The sequence below is a fragment of the Adiantum capillus-veneris genome, chromosome 27, assembly GCF_014529385.1.
Source record: "Adiantum capillus-veneris isolate H3 chromosome 27, ASM1452938v2, whole genome shotgun sequence".
Taxonomy (NCBI): domain Eukaryota; kingdom Viridiplantae; phylum Streptophyta; class Polypodiopsida; order Polypodiales; family Pteridaceae; genus Adiantum; species Adiantum capillus-veneris.
The window spans coordinates 123,122,183-123,143,916 of record NC_140957.1 but is presented as its reverse complement, the minus strand read 5'-3'; the positions used below and the strand labels follow the sequence as shown (position 1 = coordinate 123,143,916).

General features: G+C 43.4%; 1 protein-coding gene across 1 annotated transcript in view; it reads right to left on the bottom strand.

Moving 5' to 3' along the window:
* Positions 1-11,913: 11,913 nt before the first annotated feature.
* LOC147422690 (seryl-tRNA synthetase / serine-tRNA ligase) overlaps positions 11,914-21,734 on the bottom strand; it is a 33,626-nt gene continuing 23,805 nt past the window's right edge. Inside the window, exons 4-10 of the mRNA XM_086502908.1 lie at positions 14,140-14,245; positions 13,632-13,825; positions 13,289-13,392; positions 12,820-13,003; positions 12,552-12,731; positions 12,259-12,477; positions 11,914-12,149 (exon numbers count right to left, since the gene is read on the bottom strand). Coding sequence (XP_086359034.1) covers positions 12,081-12,149; positions 12,259-12,477; positions 12,552-12,731; positions 12,820-13,003; positions 13,289-13,392; positions 13,632-13,825; positions 14,140-14,245 — 1,056 coding nt within the window. The 3' untranslated portion in view covers positions 11,914-12,080. The remainder of the gene's footprint in view (positions 12,150-12,258; positions 12,478-12,551; positions 12,732-12,819; positions 13,004-13,288; positions 13,393-13,631; positions 13,826-14,139; positions 14,246-21,734) is intronic.

The window sequence follows — 21,734 nt, the reverse complement described above, 5'->3', positions numbered from 1 at the left end:
ATTGTAAAATGGTTCCGTCTCTCTGTTTTTGAAAGAATGTTAGGATTCACATGGGAAAATGTTTGAGCTCATGAAGGGAGTTATATGCAATATACATTTACAATCAAGGTATGCAGAGACTCTATCGTGTCCGCCAATAGAGTACCTATCAGCCCTACATGATACATCGGCCTTATGGTTTCTACAAAGGGTTGCGGCACAGTCCACCTCAACACTATATCACACGGGAAAGTTGTTAACCCATGATGCCACCATTATTCTTTTGTGCATATGTTTAGTCATGGGCCGGCTTCTTCGTCCAAGAGGTTTATAGTAAAAGGCTGGTGATCGCCGATGAAAGACGCACTAGACCCATTTAGCACTAACTGACAAAATATGGGTGTCCGTATGTGAAAAGTACGGCTAGACCTAGATAAGGCTGTAAACTAGGGTTTTCAAGGGATTCTGAATGCGCAAGCTTTGCTTTGGCTTCACCTCTTCTTTCTTGTCTCTGAGCGTGAGAGAGAGAGAGCGAGAGATCGAGTGAGAGAGAGAAAGAGAGAGAGAGAGAGAGCATCAACGAGCACGGAGACACGAAGAAGGACGAGCGGCGATGCAGTGGCTTCTTCCTCTCTATGCACACACGAAGTCCCTCAACGGGAGCACTATAGGAGGTGAGTGACACACCGCTCTGTAGACGTAGAGCTTGTTTGCATCTTTCAGGTTCTGTGCTTGTAGCCCTGTGGCTCCACACGGCGTATAGCAAGTCCCTAGAAGTAGACATTTTTGGCGCTGATGTCGGGGAGTTGCTCTGCGCCAAGCTCCGCCTGCAGCCTGCATACTGGCTTGTTGAGGTTAATATTTCCTTTTGTTTATAGAGAAAGGTTGGGAAGAGTGTGCATGTGTGTGTGTGTGGGTTTTTTTGCAGATTTGGAAGTAGATCTAGTGAAGCGGGCACTGTCTTTTTTAATTTTCTATCAAAACTATTTTTGCTTTAGATCTGTGTGCCTAGATATTGTATTTCTGCGAATCTGAATTTCTGTTGCATTTGTGTAAATCTGCATTTCTGTAATTCCACAATTTTTGCAATCTTTGAATCAAAGAACAAAACAGAAAAAGAAAAAGGGAAAAAGAAAAAAAAACTAAAACGCACAGACAGGTTTTGAATAGACAAAGAAAAAACGACTATGGCTAGCCCTTGAGCGTTTGAAAAAGAAAAAACCCCATTAACCCCGGCCTCAGTCTTTAATATATATATATAGAGAGAGAGAGAGGAAGAGGAGACCTCCATAGCTTCCTTTCAAGTGAAGGAATAGAGTAACTCATACTATATATATACCCCAAGTCTAGAGGTCAAAAGGATGGATGTGGGATTTAGGCTTCACCCGTTCCTTCCACTAGCTTCCTTGAACTTTCTCCCTTTTTGCCTACACGCTCAACTAGAATTCGACTATTTTGGGGGTCACGAGAGTTTTTGGTAGCCGAATTGTGTGCTATAAAGCATGCCAAATTCGAGCCAAATTCCTCTAAACAATACACTCGTTTTGAGCTATCACAGGACCTATTTTGTCTCACACACGTTAAAAAAAGTCCTTTTTATTTTATAAAAATACAAAACAAAAAAAAACAAGTAAAACAACCAAAATCTCTAGTGGCGAGACCTCTTATGGTACTTGTCACTCACCACTTCTGGGATACGTGTCTTACATGTATTTGCGCTTTGAATGAGTGATAGAGTCTGATCCATTAGACAGTGCATCGAATTGCATGGGAATCCATTATCCACCCACGTTAGGTTCCTGGCCTTCGGCTAGAACCCAAGGTAGTGCAACTCAAGACCCTCATATCGCATCTAGTGTTGACTATGAAATCATGGAGGGATATCCTACATAAAACCCTGAAATGTCAAGCCAAGACATGCATGCCTTTGCCCCATGGCACGAGTCTAGTGTGTTTAGCCGCTTAAAAGAGACCTTTAGTCGAGCCACCCGTTCGGAGTCCACAACTAGTGAAGTGAACGAGCGCAATGGGGAGGTAGATTCACTTTTCACTTCTCATGTAGACCCTGTACTCCCCAAGGGTGCCCATGTTGACGTCCTACCTACTCCATTCATTAAAGACCCTACCGAGCCATCACCCCCTGAGGTTCTACTACGCGATGGTAGGAGTCTTGTCGAAGTGCAAGAGATCGAATGATACATGCAAGCAACAAGGGCGAGGGAAACTGTGCTCCCAAGATAGCAGTCATGGAGGGTGAGAAATGGGAAGCCATAATGCTTCCACTTCAAGGGGAACCTCTAGCATACCAAGCTTAGAGGGGATATTTCTCACAAAAAATTGGGAGTATGACCTACAAATTGAAACGTTGACCGATCTGTACACAAGCTCCACATACCTTCTGGAGTGGTTAGACGTGGTACAATCCACGTTTGAGGCCACAAGTTTAGAGGAGCAGCAATGAATGATTTGTGATGTCATTCATGGTGCCGTCCAATTAGGGAGGCAAGACTAGGGAATTAACATTTCTTTGACAGGTCCCATGAGATTCTTCGATACGGGAAAGGCAAAACAACCAACCCTATCACAGAGGGAGACTCGCTCAGTGAGTCCCATTGATCCTTCATGTGTTGTTTTGCCTGGAGTTTCAATACCCTTTGAACCCATAAGCAATAGTTTCACATTCCCAAATTTAGCTCATATTTCCCTCAAATAATCTACATCTACTATACTTGTCCCACCAAAAAGTACACCTTGGACCTCATTCGTGAGTAAAGCACCGCTACATAGTAGCACAATGCCCACAACAATACCTACAATTGTACATCAATCATGCCCTCATACCCATGTAGCTCCCACACCCCCGATTGTTTTGACAGCCTACACTCCACAACCACCCTATCCAAGTACTCATTCTAGTGGAGCCATATCAGCTAGCATTAACATGTCATATCCTATGTCTATTATGCCTAAGGCCACCCATATGAACTTTGGGCCACCACATGGCACAACATCGGATCCAGCTTGGGACCCGAGGATCACTCGTATGCCTAACCCGATGCCAACCCCCATTCCACATGCAGTCACAAGAGCGCATGTCCCCATTATACCTACTCACTTGAGTGACTTGGAAACATTTTCTCAAGCTATCGATCAATCTATTGCTAAAAATATGCGTAACACGCCTGATAGAGAGCCTATAAGTAAGGTAGTACAAGTGCTCAAGCTCACACAAAAATATAGTGGGGATGGGGATGTTAAAAATCATCTTGAGGTATTTGAGCACGTATGTGATTCCCTGGAAAAGCACAATGAACTGCATAAATGCAAAGCTTTGAGCTTGACTCTAAGTGGGAAGGCAGGGGATTGGTATAGGACCTTAAGGATGGAAGAGAAAATGATTTATCCTACTCTTCGTGGATTGTTCCTAAAGGAGTATAAACAAGAGGGAGTGCTTTGGGGTGTAGCATCTCAGGTCTAGAAATCCCAATGAGAGGAAGGGGAGTCAGTGAGAGACTCGATTAGTCACTTGAAGCATTTGAATTCTTGTTGTAATCCAAATGAGCACTTCAATAATAACCAATTGCTCGATAGATTCATTAGGGGACTACGACATGAGGATATCTATAATGGTCTAGTCATTAGAGGTATCACCACTTGGGAAGCAGCCACCACCAATGTAATCCAATTGGAGAACAATTTAATGATTCAAAGAGAAAGAGTGTCTGTTGAGCCTAAATCTACTAGCTCGCAAGCATTAGCGCATGAGCCAATGGCCATAAAGCCTATTGTTAAAGAGCCAAAGATATGTGAGATGACTTTAGCAAACCTCACCAAGGCCATCTTAGAGATAATCATGCCTCACAAAACAATCATATGTATCCAAGAAGGGAACAACAATGGTGCTCAATTTGCTTTGGTTCACATAGCACCAGTAATTGCTCTACATTTAGAGTAAAATTCAACGAGAACTACAATGCATGTAGTAGGTACGGTCACCAAGCTAAGGATTGTATAATGTTCAAACATGTGATGGTGAATAGACCACCCTTGGCTTGGACGGATTCACCTCGAGTTCCTGCATTGATGTCTAACCCACTTGTTGAACAACTATCACAACACATGGTTCCTAGAGCCCAAAATGTTGCTCAAGCTGCATCGCTACCACCTCCAGTGCTAGGACCACAATCCCCACATCCAAGAGTCTCCCTTGTGAATCATATGGGTTGCGAGCCATATAGTGCTTGTTTGGAAGGATGTGAGGAAGATATAAACCCTACTATTGCCTATGGGATGGATGCATTTGAAGAGTGTTCAAAATACTACATGGAGGAGTATTGGAGACAAGTCAAACCTGTTTATCAAGTAGCTGCTCTTGCAGCAATAGGCCAAAACATCAATCTCACTGCCAAGAGACCAATTCTTCAATGTTATGAGTGTGGAGGTCCACCGCGTGTAGCTAAGTGTCCTATTAGACTAAAAAAGAATGTCACACTAGTGCATACCAATCAACGGAGCACATCTACAATGCCGATACTCATGCGTAATCAATGTGGCATCCGTCATTTGATTTCCCAATGTCCTAATAATCCGAATGCACAAAGGATCACACCATTGAACTTAATTGAGATTACTGAGGCTCCATCACAAAGTACACCGATGGTACCAGTAAATGTACTAACACGATCGATGCTCCAAAACTAAAATTATATTCTTGAAGAAAGAGACATGGAATCAATCGACCAATCCAAGAAGAAGAAAAAAACACGAAGAAAGAGATCACAAAAGGTAACAAAGTCAAACCCCAGTTCAAAGACTAACATAGGGACTGGTGATGACCCCATGTATATATATGAACGACGCTGAAAATGATTTTGATTCAGGCGAGACTATCGAGACTAAAACGACCATTAGAAAAGAAAAAAACAAGGAGGATTATGATTAGCCACAATAGACACAACCGATGGAACATATGAAGAAGATTGGAAGTTACCCAAACCCTATAGAGGAGATCGAGCGAATCAAGCAGTCAAGGAGTTTGGTAGATGAGACCCAAAGGGAGCTAGAACCAACACCTAGGAAGATCTATATTACAAACACAATGTTTCCTACACAAAATCAACCTCACAAAGACCATAGATCACTAGCCATACCTAGTGTCATCCAAGAATAAAGTGACTTTAAGTCATTGGGAAGTGCGCATACTCCCTTCTTGTTGGAGAGAATGTTTACAGAGGGATTACCTGACCCTATTGAAGAAATGGAAATCCCATCTTCCCCATGTCAAGGGAGTGAAGCCCAAAAAGTTCTATTAAATATTGTCAAATTGATGATTTCATGGCTTTAGAAGTTAGAACCACCATCATGTCTAAACTATATAGAGACTCCGAGCTATTCCTAGCTCTTCGAGCTTTCCTCAATGGAGAGCTGAAGATCGGGTTATCACAATTTACACCGATAGATAGGTCTAATGAATTCCTAGTAGAGGAGGAAACCTTAGATCCACAACCCAACCTGGATGAGAACTCTGTTGTTGAAATACTTGTCAACAAGTTAGGACAGTACTTTGAAGGTGATGAATCCAATGCGACCATGCCAATCACTACCAATCCTTGATGGTGGCGCTAGGGTTAGCATTGTAAGTAAAAATTATTGGAAATCTATGGGGAGACCTCACCTTGGGACTACAAACATAGTGGTAAAGACGGCCAATGGGACCATCGTTAAACCTATTGGGATGGTAGAAGATCTCACGATCAAGGTCCTTGGACACAAGGTACGGCACACCTTCATTGTTATGGATTTTTCCAAACACACTATGTCATCTGAAATGGTCTTAGGACGTCCTTTCATGAGGGAAGCAAAAATGGTGCATGACTGGTTTAAAAACATTGTCTACCTACAGTTCCAAGACTCTGTCATTCGAGTCGATCTTGTGACTGGTCAATCACATCCTCTAGGAAACAAATTTATAAGACCATCGATCTAACACCACAATTCACTTGGCCCCATTGCACTATTGTTACACGTGTAAAAAGGACACCGATGTTGGGGAAGATTTCCCTTATATGGATGTTCTACCTGGAATGGATGAGTCTAACAACATGGACTGGGTCCACCTAGTGTCAACCATAGAAACCTGGGGAAATACAGGGAAGACTTGGGTGACACCTGAGGGGACAAAGTGCCACAAGTCGTATCTTTAAATATGATAAGAGCAATGCATATAGCTTCTGATAACCTACGAGATGAAGGCTTGACTGGATAGAGCATCGACGAGCACGGCGACATGGAGAAGGACGAGCGGTGATGTGGCAGCTTCTTCTTCTCCGCACGCACAGAGTCCCTTGGCGGGGCAACACTCTAGGAGGTGACTGACACACCGCCCTATAGACGTAGAGCTTGTTTACATATGTCACATTGTGTTTGTAGCCATGCGGCTTGCACATAGAGTAAAGCAAGTCTCTAGAAGTAGACACAAGCTCATACGATATCAATGGTGGAGCCAAAAACCAAGGCGCGGTGTAGATTAGGGACAGCGACGGCTTGAATTTACAAAATTGCTCCGAATTTACAAATAAGTCCCCATTTATAATATGACACATCAAATCTTCCTATATCTAAACGAATGCATGCGAGTGTAGTGGTCAAATGCCACGGGGAGGTTTTTGGGTTCAAGATAGGGGGGTGCAAACCGGCCTGAATCTACTAGCCCCGAAAATACAAATGTGCATCGCACGGCCTACATGCTCCCAACTGTAGATCCCATTTGAAATACGCTTATGTAAGATAGTATGGAGGCACAACTGACTTGTGTTGATAAGTAGAATTGCCACTCCTAGTGAATTCTATCTTCTTTCAAGAAATTGAAACTCTTCCTATATTCCCACAGTGGTGATATCGTTATAAAAAATCAATGCAAAGCCTTTAAAGCAAGATATTCCAACCTCTTACAAAAGAGGCAAAGCCTTTTAAAGCAAGATATTACAATCTCTTACGAAAGCTTATACTAAATGATAAGGTATCACAAAGGGAAGCATAATGTGGTGCTAATTTTCCTTAGTAGGATGTGTCCAATCATTGTGTTGAAATTTGGTCGTCCCATCAATGATCGATTTGAATCATTTATTTGAAAAATGTTGGGTTTTACAAAGCTACGGAAGCCCATCAAACACTACTTCCAACTAAGAGGAGGTTGTTAATAACTTTAGTCTTTTCAATATTCTTAAGACTTCAAAAAACCAAAGTTAATAGGCCCTATAGTCTTCCTAAGAGGCAATTCTTCTGGTCTACTTTTAAGGTTATATGTAACTCTTGACTGGGCTAGATCTTGTTTCGAGAAACTATACTAAATTAAGAGTGTATTGGGTGTATCATTGTGTTTGATCACCATAAAAATTTTGATCATCAAGTCTGTGAGGTAGATTTGGCAGCCTTTGTACTAAACATAGCATGGGAAAACATTGTAAGAAAGCTTATAAGCAAATGAAGACTTAATTAAAAGAGTACCTATATTAGAATTTGCATGCAACAATGCCAAACATCGTCCGCACGATAAAATCGACTTCTATCAATATATGGCTTTCATTATAGATTTCCCCTTGTGGAAAGAATTTTAAACGGGATACGTGTAAATAATAAAAACATTGTAAAGGATGTGAAAAAAAATTCAATGAGATGTTCTTGTAAATTTTTGTTCAAAATTGGTTTTGGAAGTTACATTCTATATCTATGGGTTTTAGTAGTAATCTTTTAGCATCAAAAGTGAATTTGGCATTTCCAAGCTCAAATGAGGCTTGAAAAAGATTATCAACTATGAAATGTACCGCACTTGTAGAATCATGTGTGATGTCTAAGCTCAATGCAATCCTTGCCAGTAGCTTCTCAAAAGAAGAAGATTATGAAGCAAAAGTTGTAGGAGCTTCCACCGTACTAATTGGAAAAAGACTCAATTAGAGTTGCCAAGAAGATATATGGTAGCTTGTTGTTCATGGAGATTTTGCACATAGTAGTGTATACGTTTGAAATTTGGTGGCTTCAAATATTTTGTTTCAAAAATTGCAAAGAATTTTGCCTTTGAGTTGTGGTTTTGTGGGATCTCTCTTGATACGGTTTGTGGTGCTAGATTTGTGGCTTTAGCACTATCGTGAGAGATTGCTATAGAGGTGCTCCTTGTTCTTGTTCTCCCAATAGTGTTTTGGTTTCCCCAATCGAGGAGTGTTGGCTCAAGTTACCTTTAGTATTTGAGTTTTATCCATAAAAGTAAAACCATGGTAAAGCTCATTGATGCATTGACTAGAATGAATGATGTGATTAATCAATTGAAGCTAAGTAGCTTAGAAGAGCTGGACACACATTACATTAGATTTTTCTCTCTAAAGCAGGAGTTAGCGATGCTTGATAGTATGGTTTTACATGCATTAGGAGATGACGTGTATGAGGAGCTTCCCACTACTTACTTGGCCATCTATGAGACATTTTGTTATAAGAAATGCATGTAGTTAACTCCAAAAGTTGGCTAAAAAGTTGTCAAGGAAGTCGAAAAAATGCAAACTTGACCATAAAATGAGAATGGAGCATAACCTGAACATAACAAGTTCAAACTTGACCAAACTTCACCAGTGCATCTAGGTCAACAACAGGCAATAGGTCATGAGGCTACATGTCAATTTTGACTCAGAGGGTCACGGATTGCGATCCAAGTTGGAACACATATTGAACATCTAATGATACCATCTCGTAAAGCATGATTTAGGGATGCTATTGTTTACTTCTTTTTGAATTTGGATCATTGGTTGGTATTTTGGCAAGGTTTTTAAAGTTCAAATGACTTGAAACTCTTGGGTTAGACCATCTTTGGCATTTGGGATCCGAGGGTATGATTTTTGCATGGAAAGGTTGCAGGGGGTTATAGATCGCGATCCATGTTCATTTGCCATTTCAAGTGAAACTTGAGGTACCTATTCCTATAGCATATCCTAACACACTGGTGAAGATACTATTTTCAAGTTTGGACAAGTCTCTCTCCAATTTTCCATATGTCATTATGTCATCACGTACATCAAAGCAAATAACATAGCTAGGGAACTTCTTGAAAGTTATCAGTGTCACTTTGAAGGATGTGAATTAAGTAGTCATGCTTGCAAATAATAGCATCAAAAAGCATAATAAATAGAGAGCTAGAACCTGCACTAGGCCACTTATCTTTGAGGAAGGGAATCAAAACTCCTCAAAGGTTCCTAACAAGTTTGAGGCCATAAAAATTCGACCAACTCATTGACTTTCACATGAACATAATAGAATTGAGAAGAGAAAACTAGAAAGGCAAGTAAAAAGAGTTCTTCGTAGAGTTTAAGGATTGTGGCAAGGAGAAGCCAGATGAGAGTTCCTTAAATGTAACGTCATCAGTGGAGACCCTAGAAGGAAACAGGGTAGACAACTAACATACTCACGGTTGTGAAGTCATGACATAGATGTATGGAAACACTCCACAAAGAGATAATAATTCATCAGGATGACTCGCAAAGAGTGGAAAGTGGAGCCACCCAAAGAGCCCAGTAACTCTCCATGGGGCGCTCATGTTCACCTTGCTAAAAAGAAGCATGAAGGGATGTGCTTCCATGTAGATAACAAGGGTCTCAATGAGGTCGTTGTCAAGTACAAGCATCTGTTACCTCAAATGGATGACCTCATCAATCAACTCTCGGGTGTGCAATACTTCACAAAATCGAATAGGGCTTGGATGGTTAAGTGTTGCAATTTTTTGTGCAAAGCCTCTACTCCCCCCTTATGTTCATGTATTGCTGCTATTACATTTGATTCTCAAATGCTTCTTCTTTTGCTCTGGCCTCATTTAACTCTTTTTCAAGACTCATGAAGAAAGAGTAAAGCTTACCTAAAGAGGGTTGTTACACATCAATAGATCTAACCTTGAGCAATGTCACAAAAATTTGCAAGACATGAGGTGATTTCTCCATTTAGTTCTCATCTTTATCATCTCTTCATCTTCTTATTTTAGGAGAGTCTCACTAAGCTTGATTAGGTGGCACTTTTTGTTCTTTTTCAGTGTCGTCCAAACTCACTTTTGAAGAGCTTTCTTCAATGATAGATAAGCACTTGTCATGATGGAGCTTCCCTTAAGGTGAGTTGAATAGCAACTTATGTCTCTTTAGGAAACCAAAAAAAAAAAAAAAAACATGAAACTACTATGGATGACTCTATCTTTTTCATACATAAAGAATATTCCCCTCTTACCACTACTAGCCCATGGAGCTTCATACTGTTCATGGGCAACCTCCACTAAATAAAGCAAGCTTCATGTTCTTTCAAACAAGATTTATGTAGGTCTACTAACCAATGTCTCTTGAGAGAATGTCTTTTCCGTACAATAATGGTGACACATCCAGATGTGGTTAAAATTATATTCCATTGTCCATAAGCACGAACCCTTCAGGTGTCTATGTACATGCAAGCATGGATAATCAACCTAGAGCTATGTTCCAAACATGCTTGTATAAAGCATTAGCTCTTGGCATGGAGACATGACCTTTTGATGTCAACCCCCAATCTCAAGAGTGAGCCTGTATTGGGTCTATCGCTAGAGTTTAAGAACTATGCCCATTCCCTGTGCTGCTTCCAATTTGACATCGATTCTTTATGTGCTTGGGTGTAGCATGTGTCAAGTGTCTACAAAATGGGGTACCAACTTTGGAAGACAAAAACGGTTGCCTAGCTTAGCTTAAGCAGGAAAGTAGTTGATTAGATGCAAGCAACCTTGATGTTTAATCGACTTGGTGACCTAGGGACGAACTGAGGGAGTGTTCTACTGCCAATTAAGGGCAAGCTCAGCTCACCAATTTGATCCGTCAATTAAGGGGACTCCTTGTCCACCTAATTCAACCATAGATCCACACTCACTGAACCCCAATGAAGAAACCCAATATGCCAAACAGCAGCAAGTAGGACCCCCCTAACTCATATAGAATGAAAAAGTCGACTCAGACCAAGCAACCTTGGATTGAAGGGTGAAAGAACCTTGGAAGGTGGAAGATGAAAGAGAAATAATTCTAAGGCCAAAAGCTAATATACTGGATATAAAAAGTGTATACAAGCTGCGTTTACATGTTCATTCGTTTCATCCTATTTTTAGATTCGTATAGCCTCCTTCCATAGTTCATAGGAATCTACCTTATAAAATGGTGGCAAGTATGGTATTGACATTGGTATTGGCAGATCAAAGATGGCATACAGTTATAATTGCCAATTGGCCACATGCATGTATAAGAAATAGATACACGAGCATTATCAATATATCTCACTACTAGGGGTTTCTTCAAGGAGACTTCGACGAGAGCAAAGCCAGAATGGGCCTCAACCCAAATGGCCATAATTGACCATTGCCTCAAAAGGACATGAGGTGAATAAAAAAATGCAAGAAGAAAAGACAGCAAAGGAGTCCCAAGTTCTACAACTAAGCATTCGTTAAAAGACTGGAGCCCGCATGAGCCACTTTGAGTCATGCCTATCACTGACTCGAGCCCTTGGCAGAATCATCTTACCAACAATTTCCATAGAAATGAGCTTTCTTTGACCGCAATACATCGTTCTTACCTTTATGGCATGTTAAAACATGCCTTACAGAACAAAGAAAGAGGCATACACATTTTTTAATCCAAGTTTGTAAATGGGTCTCTTCATTGAAAAGCCTCATGATCTCCTTTCAACTTTTTGTTTAAAAACACTATGTAGCTCTCGACGAACAAGCCGCCACCAGTGGTACCTCCACAGCAATCCCTTGGGTCACAACTCATTAAGTATAGCTTACCTTTTAATTTCAATTCAACTAGACCTCAAGTAACGACGCTATGAAATTAAGATTGCAATCATAATACCTCCCTCTCTATTTCTGTAGTCGTACCATTGAAACCTAAGCAAGACTTTGCTGCACAAATCCAAATTATGCTTTCCAATATTGAGGTCAAAAAATTCGACATTCCAGCAGTGACTGTCGTTTATGAAATTCAGAGACTTGCAGAATTAAAAGCTAGCCTCTATCTGATCTGTCAGATTAGTAATCACCCAAAAATTCCCACAAGCACATGCCATTACACATTGGTGCCCTCCTTAACAGACATGCCATTGGTCTGCACCAACTCGTTAGCTGCTACAGGCTTCTGGAAAAACAAAAGAAGCAGACGTAAACATGACATAAGCAGAAGACAACACATGCCATCATGAAGGACAATCAGTACGGATGGTCTACAAATCACAAAGACAATATACCTGGCTTTTGGATTTGCTTGCTTTAGGCGCCGCCTTTGCAGCGGATTCTTGGTGTTGAAAGGGTATAAATTTGATACCGTGCATGAACGGCTGCAATGCTTCAGGAACATTCAGACCTTCGTCACTCTGATAGTTCTCAAGGATGCAGCATAAAGTCCTCTCTGTTGCAGTCAGCGTCGAGTTGAGGAGGTGCACATACTGCTTTGCTGACTCATTGCTCTACATGATCCAGAAATTACAGCTATCAATATAAAATTAACCGTTCTGTAAACCATAAAACATCCGTAACGTACCGTTGTTTGCCCATATCGAATTTCAAGGTTGCGAGCTTGATAATCAGTACAATTGGAGCATGACACAAGCTCCCTGTGTGTTTGCGACGCAGGAAACCATGCCTCCAAGTCATACTTTTTCGCTGCCGCATCATTCAAAGCCCCAGACACAATTGCCACTACTCTATACGGCAGGCCAAGCTGCAAAAATTGACAAAGTTAACCAACTTAGAGAAGAAACAAAAAACATAGTACCTCCTTCAGAGCAGGAGCAGTCTCAAGACCAGACCTTCTGATAGAACTCTTCCGAGTTTTTCAGCATCTCCTCGTGCATGTCCCATGATGCATTTGCAAGAGGGCTGGTTACACAAAATTGCTCCACTTTCTCAAACTGATGGACCCGAAAGATACCTAACGTATCTCGTCCATGAGCCCCAGCTTCTTTCCTAAAGCATGTAGAGTAGCCAGCATATCTGCACAGTTGATTGTGAAAATGAGTTTGCAAGCTCTAGCTGACTACATGCTTGACAATCTCACTAAGCAATGCAAATCCAACGAGCAGATAAAACACAGAAACCGGCGGAAAACAAATGTGTAGTGTCTCTACTTTGCATAGCACTAAACAGATGACAACCGAGCACCGTAAAAAGAAAGCCAACTGTGTGATACCCTCGCAGAGTATCTTCTGGTACATGGTCCTCGAAAGATGGGCTAATATACTGAAGTTGCAGGGTTTTTTTTTTTTCCCCTCTACTTGCCTTATGGGCAATTCCGAAGGATGTATCCAATCACCACGGTGAAGAGCACAAAGGGGCTGTTCAGAGGTAGCGATAAGATATTTGTCATCTCCTTCCCCTGACACCTTCAAATAGACCAAAAAGATATAAGTTTAGGGAGCATCCATTTCTGAACTGTCAGAATGTACATCCCTTTAAAACAGGCAGACAGAAACAACTCCTCAATACTACTTGGACAACTTTACCAATTTAATACCTCTTCCAAACTTCACTAAACTAATGCTCCAAAATTGATTTAAGTTTTGATCTTCATCTATAACGCTATATTTTTTAATCCCCTTCAGAATCCACTTCCCATGCATACCTTGTACAATTCTTCATCATATTGAGCCAGCTGTGCACACTCAGACATGACTTCTTTTGTCATGAAAAATGGGGTCTGTACAATGGTGTAATTCCGTTCGTGAAGGAAGCTCATTCCAAAACTTATCAGAGCATGGTTCAAAAGTGCTCCAGCTCCAACCAAGTAGTAGCCCCTGCCACCAGCGACTTCCGTTCCTTTTGCATGAACAAACTTATGAGAACCTTCATAATATACCATCAGCATTGCAGGACATCCTTTAACATCACAAAAATTCCTATTCAAACAACTCCCTAACTTAAGCATCAAGCATTGACATGCTTAAATTTGTAATTGCATGTAAGGGCACTAAGCTATGTTATGGCACAGATGCGGGAGACAACACTAGTATCAAGCATATAAAGTAATATATCCATGAAATAAAATTAAGCAGCACTACAGAAAATGGTAGTGCTTCTAAGTGAGCTTTCAAATACTTTATTTAAGGCTACACCTTAACATATTAGCATACCTTTCTTGAGATTTGCAAATCCCAGCATCTCAACTAAATCAACATGATTCTTAAGGCCTTCACCATCTCGAGGAGTACCCCATGTTCGGATAACCTCGTTATTAGCCTATTAGAATGCACAAAATAACAAGAAACATCAAGAAGATTGACACCTCTCTCTCTCTCTCTCTCTCTCTCTCTCTCTCTCTCTCTCTCTCTCTCTCTCTCTCTCTCTCTCTCTCTCTCTCTCTCTCTCTCTCTCTCTCTCTCTCTCTCTCTCCCGAGCACGTCAATGTATGCACCACTCAGAGGACAGTCCCCTTTCTCTATTTTGGATGATGACATATGGGAGTTCTCTACAGATGGTGACATCATCATTCTAGGGGATTTCAACGCTAGGACTGCCCATCATCAGACAGTATTTTATGATACTTCAGAGGAGATGCTGAGAGAGCTGGATGCTGCAGAGACAGGCCTATCCAGACTATCACAAGATGGAGAACACACTGAGTATGGACGACACTTGATAGACATAGGGACGGTACATGGATTGGCCATCTTGAATGGCCTACAGAGATTTCCCGCTTCAGGGGGTTTTACGTGCTTTCCACACAGACATGGAGCCAACACAGTGGATTATGTCATGGCACAGCCAAGCCTCATCTAGGATCTCACAGTTGGACCCAGACCTGTTGGTGTGGCAGTGGATGATGCTCTTGTGTCAATGACCATCTCTTTTCAGTTTAGTGTAGCACACAGGCTACGGACAGCAGCCCCTACTCGCTACACCTTCACACGGGAGACAGACTCTGTATACATAGATGGGATCTACAGATGCCTATGCACAGAGGAGCCAAGGCGACCTCTGGAGGAGCTTACTACTATATTGACACAAACACTACATGATGCAGCAGCAGAGGCATATCCACATACCCAGCCTGAGCACAGACGCCGTTCGGGGAGCATGCCCCAGAACAGTTGGTATGATGAGGAATGCCGGGACACTAGAGCTAGACTTCAGAGGGAGGTGCTTTTGGGGGACATCACTCACAGACAGTCACAGATTGACTTCCGACGCCTAGTGCGGCGGAAGAAGAGGGCATTTTTGGCTCGGCTAGAGCAGGATCTATATCAACTGTTCTTGAGTCAGGACTCACGTGAGGCATGGCGCCTCTTTCAGGAGCACTCCCCCCCCCCCCCCCCCCGCCATCACTTCTACAGAGGACTGGGGCCAGTACGCATCATCTCTGTACACAGTTCCTGAGCAGCCCCCCCTTCCCGCCCCTCCCGATCCATGCCCACACACATGTGCTTTTTTCACCACGGAGATGGTGAGGAAGGCCATTGACAGGATGAGGACTGGGAGAGCATACGATCATGATGGTTTAGTGGCTGAGCATTTCACGCATGCCAGAGATCTACTAGCAGAGCTTCTAGCAGTGATGTTTAACCGTGCCATGTGTGAGGGCTTGCCGGATACTTGGAGCCTATCTACTATTGTACCTATCTTCAAGTCGGGAGACCCTATGGAGCCTGGGAATTATCGCACTATCATGATTGGACACACATTGGCACGGTTGTACGCATCTATTCTTGAGCAACAGTTGAGTAGATGAGCAGAGAGGGAGGGGATACGCGCAGCCGGGCAGGCAGGGTTCAACAGGGGTTCGGATCTATTGTAGCTTTGTGGATTTCCCCAAAGCATTTGACACAGTGCCTAGAGCTAGATTGATGCGCAGATTACAGCAGATGGGAGTACCCACAAAGCTCATTTGGGGCGTCATGGCATTATACAGGTCAGTAGTAGGGCAGCTACGCACCTCAGAGGGTCTATCCACACCGATTCACTCCACTATTGGGGTGAAGCAAGGCTGCCCGCTCTCTCCTACTCTATTTGGTATGTATGTGGATGAGGTTTCTGGCTACATTGAGAGAGATGGTGATAGAGGTGCACAGCTGGCACGCACATGGATTCCATTATTGTTATATGCTGATGATATTGTGTTGATCTCCAACTCTCCGGAGGGGATGCAACGTCACTTGGATGCTTTGAATAGGTTTGCTCAGGAAAGTGGTTTGTCCGTCAACCTTGGTAAAACCAAGGTCATGGTATTTAATACCACCCCACAGTGGATCAGGAGGTCAGCGCCACCATTCACATACGGCCAGGAGGCTGTGGAATATATAGAGGCGTACACTTACCTCGGAGTGGTTTTTAGTGGGCCAGCATTTTCATTGAGGAGGGCAGCAGACACTAGACTGACCAGAGCCCATGCAACATTGGGTAGATTGGAAAGGATGTGTTCACAGGTTCAGTTTCAGGAGCCTCGGACGAAGCTCTCGCTCTTTGACACTCTAGTGGCTTCTGAATTTGCTTTATGGAGCTGAGATTTCGGGACCTTCATTAGATCATCACGGGAGGACAGGCCGCAGTGAAGGATGGGGGGACATGGAGAAGCCTCTGGTCTCTATGATCTCACGGCTCATTAGAGCCAAGGCCTCAGTACCACGTGCTATTGTTCGAGCAAAGCTAGCTGCCCCCCCACTAGTGGTTGAGGCGCTCACCAGATCGGTCTCCTTCATACACCGCATGTGGGAACTTCCCAAAGACAGATATGCCCGCCTTGCACTTGAGTCCTCTCGACAGTTAGCCATGCAGGGAGATACAGCATGCTGGTATGGGGAGATGACATCATGGTTTCAGGCGCATGGGTTCAGCATAGACAGATTGCCTCCCTTCCAGTACTCACTGGATGCACCCTCTCTGACTCTTACACAGTCCGAGATCACCGGGCTCATCCGCCAGGACTTGAATCAGCTAGACACCAGGAGGACATGGATACAGCCAGCACAGGAGCTAGGCACGAAGATGGCTTTCTACAGAGAGCATCTCCTCCAACTTACGATTGATGGTATTGTGACGAGGCCCAAATACATGGACACCCACTTGTCTCATGGGATACGATGCGCTATCGGCCAGATACGTACATCTTCACACCAGCTGCGGATCGAGACTGAGAGATACATCGGAGTACCAGCAGAGGCTAGGACATGCCCCCTGTGTGACATCGAGCCTGAGACAGAGTTGCACTACACATGCCACTGCCCCGTCTACTACGAGATACGAGGCCGCTTCCATTGCTTGTTCAGAGAGGGATTTTTTGGACCATTCTCCAGAGTCATGCGGTACGAGGATCAGAGATGCTTGGGTTTGTTTTTGCTCGAGCTACACAGACACACAGAGAGCCTGATGAGAGGAGAGGCTAGCCAGTCCCATAGACAGATCACAGATTTCTTTAGAGCTGCCACTGGACACCTGGAGAAGTTACTACCACAGCAGAGCTCGTCGTCTCACACCAGGGGCACACTGATCGACCGAGCGACTGAGCTGGGAAGATCCAGACGCCCACGACTGCGGAGGACTACACAGCATCGACGGAGGCTGCATCAGAGGATTCGGATCACTTTGGCTCGACATGCACGACGCCCGGTCAGACTACTGACCATGGAGGAGATTGATGAGATCCGCCAACGACCGATGCTGGATCTCTTGTGATCTAGCTATCCCAACTAGCTACTTAGTTCACACCTAGTAGTTTAGGATTCCATAGTATTTTATTGTGACATTTGTCATTTCATTTTTGTCATACTCTGACTTTGTATCAGATCCACCACATTGGGTCTTTTGAAGACGTTAATATAACATTTCATTTCTCTCTCTCTCTCTCTCTCTCTCTCTCTCTCTCTCTCTCTCTCTCTCTCTCTCTCTCTCTCTCTCTCTCTCTCTCTCTCTCTCTCTCGCGTACCCTCTCCAGACCCACCCCCTGTCGCACTCCCCCCCGCCCCCCTCCCGAGCCCCCTCCTCCGCCTCCCTCTCTCACTGTCGTGCTCTCCCCTCAGCCCCACCCTTGCCTCGTACAGCAAACCTCGGCTCCTAGCCCTCACACTGGCACACCCACACACCCCCTCCCCCCCGTCTGCAGATTACAGATTTGGGAAAATTTAGAATTACAGGAGGGATTGCAATTGCAGGAACATTTCAGAGTGGAGAAGAATTTCAGAATTGCGAGAAGCGTTTCAGACACACAAAGAATTGCAGAGACTGTCTAGGTGTGGAATAGACATGTATGCTTGATGTGGGAACACATCAGCTATGATTTATGGGGTGCAAATTTGGGGGCATTAGTGGACCACCATAGTCGGGCCAGTAGTACTGATGGATGGAAGTGCATGGAGAGGCATCTGGTCTCTATGATTTCTCGGATGATTAGGACCAAGCCCTCTGTACCACATGAGATTATCGGTGCAAAGCTAGCTGCTCCACCACTCGTCATCCAGGCACTCACTAGATCCGTTTCTTTCATGCACAATATGTGAGATCTCCCCAGAGACAGATATGCCCGTCTAGCTTTGGAATCTTCTCGACAGCTTGCCTTACAGGTGTTGGTTGAAGGTTCAAGCTGCATGGTTTTGACATAGATAGACTACCCTCTTTCCAGTATTCGTTGGACGCACCCTCCTTGTTTCTCACACGGACCGAGATCACTTAGCTCATCAGACAGGACTTGATTCAGTTAGATACTAGGACATGGATACAGCCGACGCGTGTGCTTGGCACGAAGATGGCTTTCTAGAGAGAGCATCTCCTTGAGCTTCCAGAGGATGGTTTTGTGACCAGACCCGCCTACATGGACACTCAACTATCCCATGGATTACGATGTCCTATTGGACAGATGCGCACATCGTCACATGTGTTAGAGATTGAGACTGGTAGATTTAGAGGAGTACCAACAGAGGCCAGGAACTGTCAGCTATGCCATATAGAGCCAGAGATAAGAGTTACATCACATCTGTCATTGCCCAGTCTACTATGAGATACAAGGCCATTTCCAATGCCTATTCAGAGAGGGTTTTGGACCATTGGCCAAAGTTATGAGGTATCAAGATCAGAGATGCCTTGGGCTAATTTTATTGGAACTGCGCAGATACAGGGCCTACTGTCTAGTCTCCTCAAGAGGCTCTAGACACTCACAAAGAGAGATCACTAATTTTTTCAGACTACATGCACGACATTCAAATGAGCAGGCATCACAGCAAACTTCAGAGTCCACCTGTACCAGAGGTACACTGACTGACAGGGCCACTAAACTTGGAAGATCCAGATGCCCACGATTGCAAGGGCCATCTAGACATCGATGGAAGCTGCATCAGAGGGTCCGGACTATTCTGGCCAAACATGGGAGACGCCCAATAAGAATACTCACTGAGGAGGACACTGATGAGCTCCGCCAAAGACCGATGTTGGATATCATAAGATAGGATCTTGATCCCAGCATCTCAGCCTTTCATCTCATTTCATTTCATACTATTCCTTTTTCGTTCCATTTCACTTTAGCTCAACTCAGTTTTAGATTTTCAGTTTTTCAGTCTTTTACACAGACATTGTATTAGATTCACCATTTGTAAACTCTTTTGTCTCATAGATCAATTTGGCCTTTTGAAGACGTTAATATATCATTTCATTTCATTTCTCTCTCAAGAACTTTCTCCCTCTCCCTTTTCTTTTGCGGTTCTCCAACATGAAGCAAAATAGCAAGGACAATCCTTTGGAGGATGCCATTCAAAAATGCAAACAAGAAATATACGAGACCATTAACAAAATCAACCGCAACCTCTTGGGCACAATAAAGATACTCGAAAAACAAGTGTCGGCCCAAGAAAGCAAGATAAACACATTTGAGGATCATGTGAAGCCCAAGATGAGAAGATCGTATTACTCAAGAAGGAGCTTGCAGAATTACAATCTTGTAACACTCGAAAGAGACCTTCGACCCTCGGTAGTTGAAGAACTCAACAAAATTTAAGAACAAGTGAGGGCCATGTGTCACATCCCATTATAAAAGATTCTAATAGGAATGCTTATGATCATGCTGTGTGCAACCAGAGGATATGCATCTACACTAAGTGTCTGGGTATGCACGGTCTACGAATAGACTCACAAAAGTGCCAGATCACTTCTAACCTACACTGACTAAACCCTGATCATGCTGTAGCTTGTCCACGGGCACATAGGGTTGGATGTGTCACGTGACATCCCCTCCTTTTCAAAGTGAGGTACTCGTACCGAACTGTATGGCGTCGAAGGAGATCGCCAAAAGGAATCCGGAATCCTGGAAGGGACTCTTCACCGGCCCACTTTGATGTGTGGGTAGTGCGGTACTTGAACTTCATAAAGGTATGCAAAGCTTGCTTCTTTGGGCCGCGAAGAAAGCAACACAAAGTCTTCTGTGGCTCCTTCCATGCGTCAACTTCGTCGAGAGTCATGCTTCTTTCTTTCTCAAGAATCTCCATGGCTGAAAATTCCTGAAACCATTTCCAACACAAAAACATGAACATACCAATTCCATGTAAAGTGACTGGAAAAAATCTTGTCATTCTAATAGACTGTGCATGCAATGTGGATGAACAAAGAGACGAACGCCAAACCGTTCACCACGCACACGCAAACAATGAGATCGAATCTTTCTCTTTTGATCTAAAGCAATCAATTGTGGCAATTCACAAAGGAAATGCCCATGCTTGGTGCTCATACGTTCATGTGCTCTTTCGGGTACTGTGTCATGCCAAGGAAGAGACATGGAATGTGACTTCCTTGAATGCATACTTTTCAGCTTTTCATGAAAAATCCGCATACATTTGTGCTCATTCATGAGTGAAACGTGCTCAACGTACAATATGTCATGCCTAGGAAAAGGGATCACATACAGACGCTGACTAAAATTGTTAGGTACAACGGAATGATGTTTGCGCTTTGCTCAAGATTAGTGCTTTGAACTGTGCTCAAGGTTCCTTTTGTTCTTATGGAAGGGAGAGCCTTCCGTTCTTAATGAGAGAGTGCTATGATCACAAACAAAGTGAATGGACACTGTGCGTGCAAGTGTATGAAACTGAGAGATAGAGAGAGAAGAGAGATACGACACCAGAGACGTTGTAAAACCCTCCTTCCAAGGCCCCACTCTCGTCGACGAGAGTGGTCTACTTATGATTGCACAATCTGGTACAAACTTAATGCATGTGACTGACGCAAGTCTAGGCTATGTCGGCGATGACGACGGTGAGGACGACACCGGTCTAAAGGCTGAAATCTGCAATCTTTCTACTGCTGTCCAAAAACGCTATGAGCTGAAATGTGCTACGGGTCCAAAAACGCTGATTTTTGGGGCTGTTTCTGTGGGTCTTTGTCACTAAAATTCTACAGGTTTAGGGCTGAAAACAGAGGTTCTCAAGAGCTGAAAACTGAGGTCCATACCGGGCTGAATCTGCTACTTCTTTAGGGGGCTGATCATGCAGCCTTCTGATGATGAAAAATGCTGCCTTGCTGAATCTGAAAACGTTGAATCTGGGACCAAAAACGCTAGAGGCTGAAGTTGGACCAAAAACGCTAGGGTGATGTTTCTGGTGGCGAGGATGCTGATGCAAAAACACTATATGTTGTGTTCTTCTGGCGTGTGTTGATGCAAAAACGCCAGGCTGAGAGATATGGCGATGATGCTCCTTCAAAACGCTGGGCTTGGCTTGTGTGGAAGGAAAACGCTAGGGGGAAGATGGTCTTGCTT